Source organism: Cavia porcellus, unplaced genomic scaffold (assembly GCF_034190915.1).
Source record: "Cavia porcellus strain 051 isolate PalLab524CR breed Dunkin Hartley unplaced genomic scaffold, mCavPor4.1 scaffold_15, whole genome shotgun sequence".
NCBI classification, from domain to species: domain Eukaryota; kingdom Metazoa; phylum Chordata; class Mammalia; order Rodentia; family Caviidae; genus Cavia; species Cavia porcellus.
In genome coordinates, this window is record NW_026947498.1 from 69919817 (window position 1) to 69940443 (window position 20627).

Genomic DNA, 20627 nt, shown 5'->3' on the forward strand with positions numbered 1-20627 from the left:
AACTGTTAAATGGTGAGTCACCTTTCCTCTATGTACCCAGCTCAGGCAGGGAGAGCCAGAAAACCTGCTTTTGCCTGCTGGGTGCTGCCACCTGAAGGCCCTTTCTTTCATGTGCCCAGTGTAGGCAAAGAGAGACAGACAGATCCATCTCTGCTGTGTGCCACCACCCAAAAGGCCATGTCCTGCAGGCAGCCAACATGGGCAGAGAATCAGCTGATTCACCTGCACCTTCAGGGAACTGCCACCAGAAGACTCCTTCTTGCCAGTAGCCAGTAGGAGCAGGGACACATAGCCAGGTAAGCCCTGTGCAACTGTACGCCCCCACTGGAGGCCCTTGGTTCCCTCAGGCAGACATCACCCACTAGCAGAATCAGACAAACACACCCTGTGTGTCTGCCACCATTGTGGGAGTCCCGACACAGGCTGAGAGAAGCAGCCCCACCTCCATGCACCCAATCGTCAGTGAAGCTCCAGTATAGCTGCATAGGTCTGCAGAATCCTGCTCCACGCCCTGCTACCTCCCTGTAAAATCTAGAGTTAGAGAAACCCATGTGCCTGTCCCTTCCCTCAATACTGCCTATAGGCAGCAAATACTGGAAGTGCCTGGGGCCCCACAACCAGCTTGTTGGGAGGAACCCAGGAGAATGTCATGACAAAGGAACAAAAGGCAAACTGAGACCTCTAGCCCACACAGAATAAGTCTGGAAGAACATGGAAGTCACACACCTCTCTCACAAATCTCTGAGAAGACAGCAACTGAAGGAAACAACTTCATGAGACTGTAAAAGCAGTCAAATCAGAAATGAATTCTCAGGTAAAAGAAGAAATCACAATCATACTGAAAGAATTGTTCAGCAGGTCTAACGAAGACACAGACAAAAAAGAACATAGGAAAATGATGGAAACGTTGAATGAATGTAGAAAGGAATTGCAATGCACGAAACAGATTCAAAGAGAGTTCCAGGAAATTAAAAATTCAATTGAAAGCTGGCAAAATCACTTAGAAGAGACTGAAGATAGACTTTCAAACCTTGAAGACAGGATTGCACCTAGTGATCATGAAAGGAAAGATATCTTAAAAATAACACAGAATCAGGAAATAACGGCTGCAAGATGACACAAAGAAGCATAACTTACGAGTGACAGGCATTGGTAAAGAAGCAGGGGTCAACACAAATGAAATTAAAAGGATTTTCACAGAATAGGAGAAAACTTCCTAAACATGGGAAATGGATCTGGCATGCAGATAATTTATGTGAGGCATATAGGACTCCAATTAGCCATAACCAAAGTAAACCTACACCCAAACATATAATAATCAATATCCCAGAAATTCAGCACAAGAACAGAACATTAAAAACTGTTAGAGAAAAGAAACAGATCACCTATAAAAGGAAACCAATCAGAATCACAGCAGACTTATCAACAGAAACCATCAAGTCAAGAAGAGTTTGGAGTGAAGTGTTTCAAACCCTGAAAGAAAACATTTTCCAACCTAGATTGATCTACCCAGCAAAACTATCTTTCAAAATTGATGGAAAAATAAGATACTTCCATGATAAAGAACAACTGAAGGAATTTATGACCACCAAACCAACCCTACAGAGAGTGCTGAAGGATATTCTAGAGAGAGATAAAGATGACCATGGTTCCAGGAATAGCAGCAGAGGAGGGTCTCCAAACAGGACAGGCAACTGAATGAAGGGGAAAAGTGGAAGGCCAACAACAGGAGGACAGCAGGGTAGAGAAACCAATGTATGCTGGTTGTAAGCATTAATGTAGATGGCCTCAGGTCAGCAATAAAAAGAAACACAGAGTGGATCAAGAAACAAGATCCATTGCTATACTGTATGCAAGAAACACATTTAACTGGAAAGGAAATTCATAGACTGAAAATCAAAGGAGAGAAAACACCTGTTCCATTGACAGGAGACCAAAAACAAACAAACAAACAAAGCAAGAGTAACTTGCCCATCAGTAAACACAAATGAAATACAAAGGCTATTTATAAAACTAATTAAGGAGAACTTTCCAAGCATAGAAAAGGAAATGATATTCAGATATATGTGGCAAACAGAACTCCAGACAGCTATAACCAAAATAGATCTATACCTAGATATGTGATAATCAAGATCCCAGAAATTCAACACAAGAACAGAATATTAAAAGCTGTCACAGAAAAGAAACGGATCACCTATAAAGAAAAACCCTTCAGAATCACAGCAGACTTCTCAACACAAACCATCAAATCAAAAAGAGCTTGGAGTGAAGTATTCCAAGTCCTAAAAGAAAATAATCTCCAACCCAGACTGATGTATCCTGAAAAATTATCTCTCAAAATTAATGGAGAAACAAGATACTTCCATGACAAAAAGGAACTGGGGGAGATCATGACAACCAAACCAACCCTACAAAAAAAACTGAAGGGCATTCTAAAAATAGAGGGAAAAAAAGACCCTGGTTTCAGGAACAGCGGCAGAGCGGGCTCACTGAACAGGACAGATATTCAAATGAAAGGAAAAAGTAGACAACATACAGCAGAAAAACATGTCATAGATGAGTCAGAGAAGTTTGGCTATAATCACTAATATGGATGTCTTGATTCACCAATAAAAAGGAACATAGGAAGAGTGGATCAGCAGATAGGGTCTATCAATATGCTCCATATAAGAAATACAATTAACCCGAAAGAGGGTTTATAGCCTGAAAGTCAAAGATGAGAAAACAATGCGCTGTGTGACAAGGAACCAGATAAAAGTGGGGGTAGTGTGCCCATCAGATGCAGATTGGCTAGAAAGCCATAATACTTTTATACAATGGAAAACTACTCAGCTATAAAGAAAGAAAACCTTGAGGCTCTTTTAGGTAAATGGATACAACGTGAAATCATGCTCAGGGGGATAAAGATTCAGAATCACTTAGGTGACTAGCGGGTTGCCTCCCTAATCTAAAAACTAAAGTAGTGGGATGCAAAATGTACAATGCACCCTCTGAAAGTGACAGGGGAGGAATGGTCTAAAAAGGGAAGCAGTGGCTATTGTTAGTCTATTATCATGATTTGAAACCCATATTGTTTTCATCATTCTGTTTAGTTTGGTTTTATTCTGTTCTAGTTTGTCTACTTGTATTAGATTTGATGGCATGGACAGCTCTTCCAAAGATAGCAGGATATATTATGATAACTATTTTTGATTTCCTATTAATTTGATTTGAAGCCCTATATTGCTTTCACTGTCTGGTTTTGATTTTATTCTATTCTGTTTTGTTTGATAGTATCAAATCTGAGGATATAGGCAACTACTTTGAAGACAGTGAGATTCACTATATCTGTTCTGCTTTGACTATTATCTTCTTTTGAGTCCTGTAATGTCTCCAATGTTTCATTTTTATTGGTTTCGTTCTGTACTGTTTTGTTCAATTTTATTATATCTGATGATATGGGCAATTCTTTTGAAGATAACAAGAGGCATTATGGTAACCATTGTTGATCACTTTGTATTTTGGTTTTAAGTCATGTACTATGTCCATCCTTTTGTTTTTACTGACCCCATTTTGTTTTGTCTCATTTGGTTTTATTCTCTTCAAAATAAAAAAAAAATTTTTAAAAAAAGAGTAACTTGCCCATCAACCACAGAATAGATAAGAAAGATATGATATTTTCATGCAGTGGAAAGCTACCCAGCTATAAAGCAGAATAATATCAAGGCTCCTGTAGGTAAATGGACGCATCTGGAGATCATGTTCATCGCCAACACAGTTTGAACTCATACACATGAATCCTAGCATAAGAGACAGAAGGAGTTAATGGGATCCAAAAGCAAAATAGTTAATGTAAACGCAAAGGGGAGGAAACACCTGGGAGGGAAAGGTGGAAACTACTTTCTTATTGTCTTATCTTGAACTTCTGCACTGTTTACACAATTAGGTTTGGCTTTGTTCTGTCTTGTTTTGTTAGATTTTATGCTGCCTGATGGTAGGGGCACTATTTTGAATATAATGGGATATATTATAGTAATCATGGTTTCCTAGTATATTGCTTTGAAGTCCTATAATGCTTTCATTCGTTTGACTGGTTTTATTATTTTGTTTGATTTTATGTGTGATGGTATGAACAGCTATTTTGAAGAAAACAAGACATTATGGTAGCTATTGCTGATTTATTATCATCTTGTTTTGAAGTCCTACCATGCTTTTGTTCTTTTGTTTCGATTGGTTCTATCTTGTGGTTTATTTGATTTTATTATGTGTGATGGTATAGACAAATTTTTTGAGGAAAATGAGATACTACAGTAGCCACTGTTCATTTCCTATTACTTGATTTTGAAGTCCTGTAATGCTTTAATTCTTTTGTGTGTGAAGTATGCTCAACTATTTCTAAGAAAAGAGACAATAAGGTAGCAACTGTTGATGTCCTGTTTTCTTGTTGTGAAGTGCTGTATTGCTTGTATTTTTCTGTTCTGATTTGCTTTGTTCTGTTGTGTTTTATTCTCTTTAAAATAAAAAATTAAAAAATATTATGTGAGATAATGAATGCAAAGAACTGGAACACAGTAAGTAATAAATGGTGCCTTCTAATTATAAATATTATATGCCTAGAGGTTCAGGGAAACTTACATGGGTATCTAGATTGGACATACTGAGGTCTTGAACAGAGATGTAAAACGAAGTCAACCTAGGAAATATTTAAGGAATATGACTCACAAAACCCAATGACCAACTGGCTATAGATATGTGGGTGAGGGAGGAGGTTCCAGGTATAGGATGGGTCTAGGATGGGCACCTTGACAGAGAATTCAGGAGGCAGAGCACATTGGGGAGTCTCAGTCGTGCTGAAGAGGGGCCCATGTGCCAGCAGGAGTGAATATCCATGAGGTTAATGGCTGAATCTGGAGTCTGGGTGCTGTGTGGGTGTGAATGGGAGAAAAGTCTGTTGTTAGTCTCTCACACACCACAAGAAGGAAAGAGATTACCCATGAGCTGTGTTCAGGCAGAAGAGCAACGAGCCCTGACAGAATCCTGCAACACACATAATTCAAGATCATGGAAAGAAAGAGGTATCCAAGGAAGAAAGAAAAGAATCATAGAGGATAAGAAAAACCAGCAGGCCTCTGTGCAGTAGAAGCTAAAGGACCAGGACCTCAAGGAGCCAACCTCAGTGGAGCCAAGAAGCTCAACATGTTCCAAACATGTTCACAAAACATAGTAGACACTGCTGCTAGTTTTAGATTAAGAGTAACTTTTAGAGGACAATGGGGACAGACGCCCAACACTGGATTCAGGTCTAAGTGGCAGTGAGGAGTACAGTTTAGTATACATCTGGGTAAAAGGGATGAAGAGAAATTAGGTAGCAGGAGGGGGATGCAGGGCAAAGGTTAGGCTAGATACTGTTTCTAAAATGAATCGCTCTGAACATTTTGTGAACTGAGAAGGAAAAGGCAGATAGATGGCAAAAGGTGATCATGCAGGGGAGACTGGCCAACAAGTCCTTGAGGAAGAAGCAGGGCTTCTGAGTTTCTCCACGTGTCAGCTGCTACAGAAAGGTCTGGCCAAGCACAGATGAGTCAAACAGACTTTGCTCCAGAGCTTGCAGTCTGGGGGAAGGGGGAAGCCTAACTGTCAACACATTCATCAGAGAGAGTGTGACATGCATCAGTGCCAGTTCTTGGGTGCATCAGGACAGATAAGCTATAAGTGGTGCCTGGCTACACAGGCTTACCATACCTAAGATTGGCTGTCACCTCTGTTCCTGAGGCCCATCATCACTGCAGCTGGCACCAGGCCTGCCGGGAATTCAGTATTTTTTAGTGTCAATGAAAAATATACTTGTAAGGAACTTTATTTCCAAGGATAGAAATTTTACAGAGATATAAGAGAATATTCTAAGACACAGCAATTTTAGGTATTAAACAATCATGTATTAACTAAAATAATAGCGCCCATGCTCAGTGCTATGGTCACAACGCTTGTACCCCCTGCCCTAATTTATTATGTTGAAACCTAATTTCCTAATAGTATAGAGTCCACCAAGAAAATGTATTCACACTTCAGGAAGAGAAAAGTAGCATTATGTTTTTTCAACAGACAGTGTTACCCTTGTATGGGGGTCCTAAAGGATGTCATACATCACAGAAAACTCATGATACTGTCAGCGCTTGGAGAAGAAGCTGCAAATGCATGTGGAGCAATCTCAGTGACCAAGGTTACCCCAAGTGGCAGTCTGCCATACTAAGTGGCAGTCCCAAAGCTAATGGACACCTCTTGTAACTGTAGAGGCCAAAGGTAACATATTAATCTCATGGTATCTCAATAAAGTTAGTATTAAAATGTTTATACAAGTTTTTCTTTTCCTGAAGTGTGTATATGTTTCTTGGCAGACTCTGCATTGTTAAGTGGTGACCCCATTAGGGGTGATCAAATCATGCAGACCCTACAAATATGATTAGTGCTCTTATACAAGGGTTCTGAGGAAGTCTCTTCTGCCATGTGAGGACACAGAAAGAAGGAACCATTCACAAGGTACAGGCCCTAACCAAACACTGTATCTGCCAGCACCTTGATCTTGGAAATCTCAACCACCAGAACTATGAGAACATTTGTTGTTCATAAATCACTCAGCTTATGGAAGGATGTTCCTCAAGTGATGATGAGGTGATGGCCCAACAAATTCATAAGGTGAACATATTTCAGTTGAAAACACATTTTATACACCCAATCTATTGGACATAACAGCTACGCAGTGCACCATAGCAGATCAGTTCTTGCCTCTGGTGATCACAAGGCTGACTGGGAACTGCATTCACCTCCTAAGGCTCAACACTGTATCATATAGTGTACCTCTAGCCCAGGAATGACCAAAATCCAAAACTTGAAGCAAGTATATGTCACTTTTGCACCGTCATAAAGCTGAACTATCGTAAGTCAAACCATCTTAAGTAGGAAACCATCTGCAATTTGCTACAGAAGTCCACAATGACTGTGAAGAGGCAGCTGAAAGTTAGGAGAAAGGAAGAGATGAAGTATGGAGGTCAATCAAGTGGAGAGGGCCTGAAGTGGCTTCAAAACTCTCTGGCCAAGTGTATCTCCCAGTCTGCCAGCATACGCTGACAATTTTAATCACTTAAGTAATAAAATCTTTCACTTCAAAGTTTCAGATAAAGGACTAAAAATGAAATGTATATTAGAGATTATACATAAGCTAAATTCATTTGTTATAAAATGAGCCAGGCAGGCTCTGGAATCAGATCTGGCTGCAAGAGGTGTAACACTATGTCTGTAACCTGGACCAGTACACTTAACCTCTGGGAAAGCAGGCCATGTAACAGATGATCCCCAACTCCTTTCAAATGTCTGTCTGTCTGTCTATCTATCTATTTACTTATTTATTTATACTGGGAATAGAACTCAGGACCTTGCACTTGCCAGGCTGGCGCTTATGTCACTAAGCTATAACCCAAGGCCCAAATCTATCCTTCGAAAGTTCTAAACACAGTGTTTTCTCAGTTTTTCAAGGATCATAAATTCCTCTGAGTCTAATGAAAGCTGTAAATTCTCCCTCCTTTTGCCTCCCCAAGTAAACACAGACACACAAAACCCTGCATATCATCTGCGGGGTCCCTGAACTCTACCCTGGTCCCTAGGTAAGATGAGGGAAACAGCACAAGGCAACTCCTTACAAGGACAATTTGTCTTTCTTAGCAATAGGACTACATACAATAGTGACCTCTGCCAGACCCAAAGGACAGGCTGTGGTGTCTGACCTTGGGTGTCCTTCTCAATCATAAACCTCCTTATCTCTGAATTCCCCACCATCAAGCCCAGCTGCCTGAACACAGTAAGTGCCCATTTTAGTTGTGCTTTAAACTGTTAAGGGCCATCATGGTTTGGGTTTGTAGTTGTCAAGTTTTTAGACCCTAGTTCTTATAAGTATCATTTTCAAATGTTCCCTTTGACAACAAACATGGGACACATGGCCAAGATGATAGGTTTGCTTTGCAGGGGTCTAACTCCTAAATGGATTCTTTCTTTTTATGTAATGGGAATTTGAACCCAATGCTTTCATACACAGTAGGCAAGCGTTCCCACCAAGCTACATCCTCAGGCCCTTTCTAATTTTGAGACAAGGTTTTGCTAAACTGCCCAGGATGGCCTAGAATTTACAATTCTTCTGCCTCAACCTCCTGAGTCACTGAAATTACAGGCATGCATCACCATGCCTGGGAGCAGAACTAAATTTTACTTAACTAGAGGAGTGTGGTCTGTCCATACTATAAGCTATGCCTCATTTCCAGGGCCAAATGTGATGACTATCTCGAACCCCCCACCAAAAGAAAAACACATTGCATTTGCTTTAGTAGAAATTCCTTACATTTGGTTAGAATCCTTTATACTCTCACATATGTACAGTATTCATTCGAGAGGCAATGTACACAGTGCTTTAAAGATAAAAAGAGAATGTACCATTTAAGTGATCACAGACAGGGTTTTCTGACAGAGTCCAGCACCACAACTCAAGTCACATTTTTATAAATACATATTTCTCTATTACCCTTGTGCACAGGTGTGATGCCTCTTTTCAAGAAAAAATAGCTGTGACACAGTATTCAGTGACAACATCTAAATAGCACCTATAATTTAGGAAAGCAAAATTTCTATAATTTAGGAAAGCAAAAGCCATTTCAACTTCAGCAATTTTATACATATGATGAAATGGTTTAACTTTTCAATATTTCAATATTCAATAAGAACCAAGTTTTCATCTATGATTAAGAACAAAGACAATCCATTTTACAAAGTAGGGAGAAATTCTATACTTACCAATAGCACAATGTAAAATCTAAGGGGGAAAAAAGGAGGGAGAATTAATTAGAACCAACAGTATTATAGCATCACACATAGAAATTATTTCAGTAACAACAAACAAGCTGCTACTGACACACATTTGAAAAACAAATGTTCCATTTTTAAACTCGGCTACAGACTAACAAAATGTGAACTTTTTTTTTCTTTTTTAATATAACTTAAAATGTGAACTCTTACTTGGGTTTTTGTTTGTTCATTTTTAGTTTGTGCATCTTTGGGAGATGTCTGAAGGAAGATGTCATCTTCACTTAGTCATTTGTCAGTTGTCAAACAACTCTTTTATGACACACAAACTCACAAGAGCAATAAGCGCGGGACATCTTCTACATCCTGTGCTCTGCAGAACATGTCAGACTGTGGGACACACAGACAAAAGACCAGCTGTTGCTCCTCTCACCTGGCAGGCCCTCCACTGCACACAGTTTCTACAGGGCTGCATTAACCCTCAGTCCCTGTCCTGCACTGCTCATGACTCACTGCATAGGCACTCCCTGGTTTAACTCCAAACCCTGCATCTTCGAGCTCCAGGGCCCTATTAAAAACTGCCACGGACATATCTACCTAGTGCACCAGCAGATATTTGAGTACAGCCAGTCTCTAATGAGGTCCTTCTTTCTTACCTACTCTGTTTATCATCCACACTTACTCTGCGGAGTTCAACTTCTCAACCCCAAGGCCAACTGATTTTCAAGTTCTGCTGATGTTTCTACCCACCCCACCTTCCTTTGCTTTACAGAGTATTAAGGGCTTTCACACTGAGGTATATCCCCAGACCTTTATTTTTTATTTTCAAAAAGGATCTCATTAAGTTACCAAGTTGCCCAGGCCAGGCTCAAATTTGCAATCCTTCTGCTTCAGCCTCACAGAATACTGGCATGACAAGCATGTGCCACAATACCTGGCCAGTCTTCTCCATTTTTCTTTCCAGTAGCTGGCTTAGTGATTTTATTTTTAAATCACTTTATTTATTATAAATTGATATTTACACTTGGCCACATTGTCTCTAAACACTCAAACATTTGCATACTGAAATACACATTTTACTGCCATCACCACTCTGTCTCAATGGCCATCTAACCGGCCAGGTTAGTTCTTCTGAGTCCCTTTCCAACTCATCCTTTTTACAGTATTGCTTTAGCCCTGGTGATGAAATAGAAAAAAATCTGCAATCACTTACAAGAGCAATGTGATGAGCAAAGCTATTCTAGATGCTAAGACCTAATGGTTACTGTAATGCTTTGTAGAATTTTTATAAAACTTCTCTAACAGTCATTGTAGTGTTTGATCCTAACAATAGCTCTGGCAGATAGGCAGGACAAATACTCTATCTCTACTTCTTGATGCAAAAATCAAAAATCATCAAAGCTGCATGATGTGGCTAAGGTAGACAACAATGGCTAGGATCAAGAACCTAGCTTTTATTTCTACTCTAGTGCTTTTTTCTTTTCTATATTGCTTTTGACTAGACTCTGTACTGCAAAACTATTATTTCACTAAACTTTTGTTTTTTGTCAGGGAAGAGTGGAGAGAGCCTGGATTTAAAACACAAGCTGCACAAATTTACTGGTAACTGAGAAGAGAACAAAGAGGTACCATGCAGCAAACTATACAATCTTTCTCAAAAAGACAGTACTGCTAAAGAATCACAATTATGTGAACGTTACAATCTGAACCTCTTGCTGCAAAGTAGGGAAAACTAAATGATATGTCTAGATTCAAATGAGGAATCAAAGACATGAATGAAAACCACCCTCTGAGATTAAAAGAGATGGCAGCACCTACACTGCAAGGAGCAAGACACCCAGACTGCTGACTGGTGATGGGACACTACAAGAAAGACTGACAGTAGTTCAGGACCATCATCCGCATTTCAATGATAGGACAGTAGATCTAAACTCTATCAGACCAAACCCTCTTTTCTTAATCACATGTATTTTAAAATGCCTCCTTACCACCTTAAAATGAAACTCATAGATAATATGACCTATCTATACAAAATTTTTAGAAAGTGTCTTGATATATAAAGAAGAAATAAAAATAATTTGTTTTAAAAAATATGTATTTCAATACGCAAATGTATGGAGACATAAAAACATAATTAGATAGATATACATATCAGTTTATGATAAAATCTGAACTTAAAAAAATAAAACTATTGAGCCACACATGGTGGCACACATCTAAAATTACAAGTTCAAGCCTAGCCTGGGCAACTTAGCATTCACTGTCTCAAAATAAAAAATGAAAAAAAAAAAAAAGGGCTGGGGATGTAGCTCAGTGTGAAAGTCCTATGTTTAAGCCCCAATACAGCAAAAGAAAAAAAAAGGCCTCTCTGGATAAGTAACAGAGAATAAAACAGCAGAGGGGTGGATTAACACTAGAACAAAAAATAGCAGTAAGATAAGTAATAATGGAAATGTGACAAAGTAGAAAAACTAAGGACAGTTTACAGAAAATCTATTGCTCTGTCTTAAAATGCTGTGGAGATAGAGACAACTCATCTCTAACAGACCTTGGGGATCTTTTTTTAAACAGTGTAAGAATAAATATAAGATGAATTAGAATAAAAGGAAAACAGTAATGCAAGGGGCTATAAAATCAGTTAATAGGAATACTGGTAGGATAAAGTGAAAAACTACATCTATCTTAAAATTTTTAATTCAAAACCAACATTTCTTCTACAAACACAGAGACAATACGAAATATTAGTAGAGTTGTCCATATTAAAGAAATCCAATGAAATTTCAGTCTTCCAAGTGTCTAATTTAATGAAGTCTGTTCAGGAATCTCAAATCTCCTGTCACATATTTTCAACCAGTCTCATTTCTTTTGCAGTAATAACATATTGAAGTTCTGTTCAACTAACTATACAAGTGGGAATCTTTTAATACTTTCAGAACAGAATGTGCAGGATGAATAAATTATTGAGAAAATGTCTTTATTTCACTTAACATTCTTTATACCAACCAGTAGTAGGCAGAATTCTAAAGATGATCCCCCACAATCACCGTTCTTTGGCTATTCAAACAATAGTCTAGATACTGTAGAGCAGGTATTTCATAATGTATTTCATAAATATAACTAATCTCAATCAACTGATTTCAAGGTACAGATATGTGGGTGTACCTGACCCAACTAATAAAGCACTTTAAAAGTAAATTTTCTCTCGCAGGTGGCAGAAGAGGAAAAGATATTCAAAGAACAAGAAGCATTCAATACGCAATTTCTGTCCAAAGAAAGGATGAGGGGGCCATGTACAAAGAGAAGACAGCATCCCCTGGGAGCTTAAGAGGGACTTCTAGCCAACAGCTAGCAAGCAAACACCGACGTCAGGTCATCAACTACAAGGAAATGTCTTCTGCCAATAATCCTGTAATTTGCAAGCAGATTATTTCCCTAGAGCACCCCTATAAATCAGCCAGCCTGGCTGATACTTTTATTTCACTCTTTTGAAACTCTGAACAGAAAACTCATCAAACCCCCCTTCTGACTTACAGAACTACAAGCTAATAGGATAATTATTGTTTCAAGCAGCTAAGTGTGTGCTATTTTATTATGCAGCAACAAAAAAAGACTAAATAAAAACCTTCTAACAGGCTTTTTATTTAATATTTCATTCAGATTTTTCAGTATTAGCATATGTTACAAAACTATATACATCTGTTGAGGGATTAGCCTGCAGAGACGGACACAAGTCACAGGATGTGTGTGTGTGTGACAAATCTTCATTGAGCTGGACTATTTCACACATCAGAGGATATCTGCCAGTAGCAGTCCCCATCACTAAGGCAATCAAAACACCCTCATGGTTTTCCAAAAAGTACTCTAAGGAGGTGACTTATTGAGACTCACTGAGAATCACTGGACTAGAGTAAGCAAACCTCAAACAAAAGAAATTTAGAGGAACTGCCATATTCAAAATCTCTGCTAAAAAAACATTTCATACATTTCTGTCTCCTCTTGAGCCCTTTCCATTTCCATCCATCTTACTAAAATTTAACCTAATGTGAAATGTCATTTTGCACATTTTGCTAGTTGAAACATATTTTTAGAAAAAGTTTCTAAAATTTAAACTAAAAGCTACCAACAAATCTTTTCAATTTCATTTTTAAATCTAAGGTAAAAATAAAACCAAAATCAAAACAAAAAACAAACAAAACAAAACAAAAAACACAGACAAGCAACCTAGCAAAAGTTTAACAAGGCTGAAGAATAGGGCCATAAACAGCATTGGAGGCATCGGCTGCAGTTAATGGATTTAATGGGATTAGCTACATTGATTCTGCATTTGATTTCAATTCCAAATGCCAAATACTTAGGACAGAAAACTGACCTGCACAGTGTGGGTGAGGTATGCATCCCTGGCCACCTAGTTATGCCCTGAGAAGCAGAGTGAGATGTAGCTGCTATGGGTGCAGCTTTGACAACTAGAGGAATTTCCAGAAGGAACAAAAACCACTGAGCTGGTATGTCACATTCGTTATGGAACTGCTAGCACCGAGTTGAACTGAGCACATCTCCTTTATTCTTTCCAAATTTGCCACAGGTGTGTCACCATGTACACTCATTTTTACTGTGTAGGGCCCACAACTAACTTGAGTTACACTCAACAGTATATTTGATTCATTTTGAAAATTACCATACCATACGCATATCTGATTCCATTTCTTGCCTATAACTTATCTACATAACATGCAGTCTGGAAGGATAGACACCAAAATGTTAACAGTGCTTATCTTCAGTGAACTGATGACCAATATGCGTTTTCTTCTTTACGCTTATCTAGGTTCTGTAATACATAAGATGTGGGACTCACTAGAGGGAAACACTTTCACTTCTCCTCCAGTGTCTGTGAGAGATTTCTCCCCAGTGTTACTAGTCTCTTTCCACCTTTAATTTCTCTACCTTGGGAAGAGAAGGATGAGTCACTCACCCGAATGGTAAATTTGGGAAGAATAAAGGAGATGTGCTCAGCTCATCTGCATGCTAGCAGTTCCGTAAAGAACCTTAAATTCTCATGACTTCTTTCACACCACCTAGGCTGCTGCTGCCTGGGGTAAGCGGGTGGGGAATCATTATAGGGCTGAGTTAGCAAACTCATGTGGCTTGTGCACAGACGCAACCCTCCACCTTAACCTTCATTACTCATAAATGTCACTTTTAGGTTCCTTCTGCAATTTCTTTGGGTTATATGTCTCAGAGAATAAGCAAGAAAAAGATGACTATTTCCTTGAGCTTCCTGAGAGAATCCAAACATATTTTCAAAATCCTTTTTTAAACCATTTTTTAAAGGAGGAAATTTCTGGGTGTTGTGGTGCACTCCTATAATCCCAGCACTCAGGAGGCTGAGGCAGGAGGTTTATTGCAAGTTTGAAACTAGAGCCCAGGGCCAGCCTGAACTGCATAGTGAAACTTTGTCTCCCAAAAAGACAAAAATAAAGAAAGAAAGAAAGAAGCATAATCTTCTTAATTAGTATTTTCTCCTTGTCACTGTTATCATTCTTACTGTAGTCTATTCTATAATTTATTAATTATTTGCTTAAAGGTCATATTCTGAAAGTGAAACGCTGAAGTTGCAAAGAACTCAATTTTTTGTTTTTGTTTTTGTGTACTGGGGACTGAATTCGTGGATAACTGGAGAACTAAGTGATATCCTCAGCCTTTTTATTTTTAAAACATAAGATCTCACTAAGTTGCCCAGGCTGGGCTTACACTAATGATCTGCTGCCTCACAGATTTTAAAAATATGGCAAAATTAAGGTCACCACACCTTAAAAACTGAGAACCAATAAGGCTAAGACCAAGGTCACGAGGGTGATTAATGACAAAACCAAGTCACAGTATCCAAATTTCTTATTTCCACTATATTTTATACATACTTGATCCCCTTAAATACAACTCTATGTTATGGTTACACCATTTCTGGGAGTACAACCTTCTGTTTATGGTTACACCATACATGGGAAATGATGAGCTCTCACGGTTTCTCTGGTTTTGCTCTGAAATCAACTTTATTTTATGCTGGGACTTAGCAACTCTGCTTTTCCTAATGTTTGGCCATGATAGACTGGTTTGTCTCTTAATAAATTTTTATCAGTTCTGTGTGTGTGTGTGTGCGCGCGCGCACATGTGCTTGTGTGTTACTGCTAGGGATCAAATCCTGAACCTCTTGATGGTAGGCAAGAGCTCTACCATTGAGCTAAACTCCTACCCTTTTTATTTTGAGACAGGGTCTCACTAAATTCTCCAGGCTGGCCTTGAACATGTGATCCTCCTGCTCAGCCTCCCAACTAGTTGTGACTATAGGTGTGTGCTACCACCCCCAGCTAGACTGTGGCGTTACTGAATCAGTAACTACCAATGCACTTTATTTGATAAATTTCATCAGTCCATTTGCATAAACATTAGAAACAATGCATTTATGCTAGCCTATCATCCTATAGCTTTATTGTTAATGCTCTGTCATTCGTTTTTCAATTTAACAACTATACAGCAAATACAGAAACTCTACTTCTCTTTAGATCAAAATATAAGTTTCTGTTATGGCTTGTGTTTAGCTGTCCTCCCTAAGCCCCATGCAGTCACAGTGGGGCTTTTCAGCGCGGCTGATGGAGTGTGTGTGATGCTAGGACTAAGGGCATGCAGTCACTAAATTAGCCCACTAGTTTGGTCTACTTCTGGGAGTGGCTGGGAAGGCCCAGCCTGAATGTGACAGAATTTAAGGGAGAGAAAGAGGGCTGCTGCTTACCACCACTTCACAGCTGGCTTCCTCTGCCCACCCTGCTTTGCCATGGACTATTTTCCTCTGCCATGCCACCAGGCCTTGGAGCCAGTTGACTAAAAACCGTTACTTACTTCTACAAACTGTGAGCCAGAATAAACTTTTCCTTTAATTTTGTGTGTTGGTTATTTTTCTCAGCAATGAGAAAAGTAACCAAGACAGTATGTAAGCTGCTTATTTTTTCTTCAGAACAAAAACCTTTGAATCTTATTTTCCTGTCATACTCTGCTTTCTACATTTTACTTTATAAAATATATACTTGTATACTATTTAATTGTAAGATTCATGTAAGTAATAAATGAATATATAAATAGTAAAATTGGAAGCCTTTTGTTCCCTGCCTCTACCTCCAATACAACTCTCGACAGAAGTAACACTGGTAGCAGACTAATATATACACTTTCATGCTGTCTCCAATACCAGTTCTGCTTTTTTTCTAGTTTTTCCTCATCAGAAAATATTCACATATTTTAACATTTATTCTCCTGTTTTAACTTATGAATTAAGAAGCTTAAAATATGAAGTGATGTAAAACTTACATTGTTATGTTTGCCTTCGGCTTACCCTTCTTTTCCTTTAATTCTAGCCTAGTGAAATCTGAAATCCCTAATGAACTTCCTTGTGAACACCGTGTGATCTATATCATGGTCTGAAGCTATGCTGTCCAGTGCAATAGGCACTAGCCATATGCACCTATTTAAATTTAAATTAAAACAGTTTCTTTTAACCAAGCCATGTTTCAAGGGCTCAATGAGCACATGTGATAAGTGGCCACTATACTGGACAGCTCAGACACTTGGGAACATTATCACTACAGAAAGTTCTACAGAGCTAAAAACTTAACTTTATTTATAATTCAATACAAAATATCCTTTCATAAAATTTTTTCACATTCCACTACTTTTGCTGATGTCTTCAGAAAGCCTCCATCTGTAGGAAGGTGTCTGTTATTCAAGAACCTAATGCTTTCTCTTAGCTCCATGTAGATTTTTCTCCTTCAAAGAAGGCCCAAGCCTAAGGTCCCAGGATTCTTTCACTGTATTTCTAAATCTTCTCTATACTGCTGGAAATTATTATCTTTAAGTTTAGGGACATAATAAACAGATGCTCAACAAGGACAGGAACTTTTCCTCTGGCGTGCAGCCCCTCTAGGGTCTCCAGACTTTTCCTCCCACCTTCCTTCTCCCCTCTTTCCCCCTGTTGTACATCCTTGCAGTATGTAACAGTGACACTCGCTGTGGGGAGCAGACACATGGACGTAACATCTCAATTCTTTATTCCGCTTCCTCTCTCTTCTCCCTCTAGCTCTAGATCCCCTCCCCATCTGTAAAAGAGCTATCTCCCTGTTTCCTATTATTTATCCTTTATTTTACTTTTTAAATTATACTTTAGGTTTCCATATTCTCAATTACCTACTGAGATGCATTTCCAGTTCAGTAAAGTTTTTTTTTCCAGCTCAGTAAAGTTTTCTGTAACTTCTTCCTTGATTATTTATGTTATAGTTATTATTCGTAAGGTTTATTTTCCTATTTCTGGTAGTCTTATTTTTTGAAATCTTGTATAACCTCAATCAGTTTTGTAAATGCATTGGTTCTACTGCATTATTATTCATTTGTTGAATTTCACTGCTTTTCTTTATCTTGTTTTTCCTGTTGTTCTGATAATCGTGTTCCCATCAGCCAGTTCAACGAAATGTAGTTATAGCCAATGTGCCCAGTACTGTATAATGTTCTTTCTGCTTCGAACAATGAACTCTGAAAACCTCCGTGGCTTCTGCTGCATCATCTGTTCTTTGTCTGAGACTATCTACGATTAGGAATGCTTTCTTTTCCTGAACTTTCAGGTTTAACTACTTCTATGCACTGTGGTCTCTTTCCTGCCCTGTTTTGCCACTATCAGTATTTTTAGTTTGACTTAAAAAAATTCTTTTCAGCACATGCCTTTCTATAGTCATTAGCTCTCGCATCTATTTGAATGTCATATCAGTTTGCTTCTATTTGTTTGAGTTGTCAAGCAATGAGGCTTGTGTGGGTGCGTTCCCGTTTCCTATAGGCTCTCTTCCTTCTAGAACTGTGACACTAATTATACCCAAATTCATTTCTTACATTGTTTTTGAAGCTGGTTTTTCTAAGATTTGTTGTTGTTTTAGTTTGCATTAGACATCCCCAAAATGTCTTGCTCTGCTAACTTTTCAGAAGTCTCTTAGAAAACTGTTTTTTCAAAAAGAATCTTCAGAATAAAGGTATTCAAGGGGACATAAAGAGAATTAACACGTGTCATGTTCAGGTACCAACTCCCCACAATGAACAGAATCATATACTACAAACGTGTACTAATAAAAACTTGAAAAAAGAGTCTAGTAAATACATGTAGCTTGTGTTTCAAAAGTTTCTAATGTAACTGCTACTGAGAAATTGGCATGTACCACAGGAGGAAAAATATTATATGGTCATGCCCCCAGACCAGTCCACCAACACATTTTTAATATCTTGAAACATAGTACTGTATTAATAACACCACAAAAACTTAACCACCCAACATTTCCTTTTTCACTAAGCATTTGAAGAGAGTGAGGGCATGGAATGAATCCAATCATAACAGAGAAACGGGGCTGAAAAAGGAGCACCACGGTTAGAAACCCATGACCCAAAGCTGTCTGCTCTCCTTACTGCCCTCCGTAACGCATCTTGTATTTCAGATCTAGCCTTAGATCAGCTTTAAGAAAAGATCAGCAATGAGACTGGGGTGCTTTTTCCCTTTTTTGTAGATAGGGAACTCTACAGAGTAGAAAGATTTGGAGAGGAACGGAAGGAAGTTCCCGTGATCCTCTAGGCATTCCTGGACAGATAGTGATAGGTAAATGATGTAGTGATGTAGTGCGTGATCACAATACATGGTGAGGATTTAAATTTTCAAAAATCTATTAAATACACACTGTCAGTAACCCCCCTCAATATTCCACATATTTATCCCATCATTTTCTGAGGCAGTTTTGGAAGCCCTCTTTCATGAGCCTTTAAAAGCAATGACCAAAAAAATCAATGAGTGGGGCCGGGGAATTAGCTCAATGGCATAATCGCCTGCCTGGCAAGTACAAGGTACTGAGTTTGATTTCCAGTACCCACCCAGCCCCGATAAAAATCAATGAGTGTGTAAACCTCATCTGGCACCACTCAACTTACAGCTCTTCCCCACAGTAAAAATGACTACGACAGGTAAATAGTTTGAATCAATTCAGGACACTGAGGCAGCCATGACAGCACAATTAAATACATTCTGAATAAGAACTTCTAGAACTGCTTCCCAGAGTGACAATAATGATGAAAGAAACGTATTTCTTTAGTGAAGGGAGGTATTTTGATAATATATCTTTAAAAGTTAAACGCTGTAGTTTTTGATCACACTCGTACGCACAGGTTGAAGACAGTCTATATCAGTGTCAACAGGAAGTCTTTGCAGGGCCACCTTAACCCATCTGAAGCCTCACTGTCAGACACAGAGGCAAGGCAGGTAACTATACAAATCTGAAGGTGTTTTTGTTATAATTACATTATGTTAAACCAAGATATTCAGAAATCCAAATTTACTCTGAAATCACTTTAAATTGCTATAATGTTGCATTAATCTACTAATTATTAATTTCTACTTAAAACTAGAAGAGCAAACTTAATCAATCCACAGATCCAAAACCAGAATGCGGTAAAAAGGAAACACCTATACCTCACTACAGTATAGGTAAGCAACGGCCAATCTTTTAGAGTTTTCAATGATAACAGCAGCCTGTCAGGGCACATGTACCATAGGTTTGCTTCCACTGGTATAGATGAACAGCATTTATAATTTTTTTTTAATTTTAAAGAAAGACTAAACAAAACAGAAAATAGGTAGAAATAATACATACGTTCAGAGAAGAAAATAAACAGTAAGGAATCACTAGTTGATGTTTACATATTGTCGTTTTACAAATACTTGTTAAAGATACAAAAGTGGATCATGTAAAGTGGGAATTCAAACAGCAAGACCGCAAACAATTCTGTTCAACTGTCCAACAAAAACTTAGTAACATGGTTGTCAATCCTATACACTTAAACATACATGCAGTTATCCATAGCGAACAGCATTTATTAAAAAAAACTGAGACGCAGTCATTCTTTTCTCTCCTTTCTGCAGTTGCTAACATTCACTAATCTATTTTGTGTCCTAATGGCTTTGTCTAGTCTGGGTATTTCATTCAATGAATCATACAATTTGTGATTTTTTTGTGTCTGCTTTCTGCCACATAGCTTGCTTTCATGGTCTGTGCTAGTATTCTATGTGTCAGTAGTTAATTCATATTTATAGTATGGATACATCATATTTTTATCTATGACTAGTACACCTGTGTGTAAATTAGTGCTCAGAATTACTCGAGATTCAGTTCAACACAGAACGTATTACTCAGATACTGAGTCTTTAGTCGCACAACACTGCCTTCACCATTTTACATAACTCAGCATATAAATCATATACAGGCTGGAGTGATGGCTCATCTGTAGGACAGTCCTAACCACTCAGGAGGCTGCGATGGGAGGGGTGCTTGAACACAGAAGTTCCAGACAACATGGAGAAGCACTTACTCAAAAACAAAAATATTAATAAAAATAAAAAACATATACATTTATAAATATATCTATATCGCAATCTTTATCATACTGTGTGTCTTGTAAGGGCTTTGGTAAATATTTCTTGGATTTAGCCCTAGCATCCTTGTTCTAAAAGCATCCCCTTCTCTTCTACTCTGTATTGTCACTGTTACCCTGATCCTTTCTTTAACTGACAGGCCCAGAAATATGCACTTCATTCTAGTGGGACCGACTAGCCCCTCACTGCAGATGCAGAACCGCGACTAAGACTCTGTTTCTACTTAGTGCTCTCTTGACTGGAGAACCTGTAATTTCAAGAGGTTTGGCTGTTATCATTGTCTGCCACATGGACTAAGATACTAGTC

The 20627-nt window shown here is 38.4% G+C and overlaps 1 protein-coding gene across 1 annotated transcript in view; it reads right to left on the bottom strand.

The window, feature by feature from the left end:
* Hacd2 (3-hydroxyacyl-CoA dehydratase 2) overlaps positions 1 to 20627 on the bottom strand; it is a 91274-nt gene that overhangs the window by 64283 nt on the left and 6364 nt on the right. The window contains exon 3 of the mRNA XM_063225095.1: positions 8815 to 8833. Within this exon, the coding sequence (XP_063081165.1) occupies positions 8815 to 8833 (19 nt within the window). The remainder of the gene's footprint in view (positions 1 to 8814; positions 8834 to 20627) is intronic.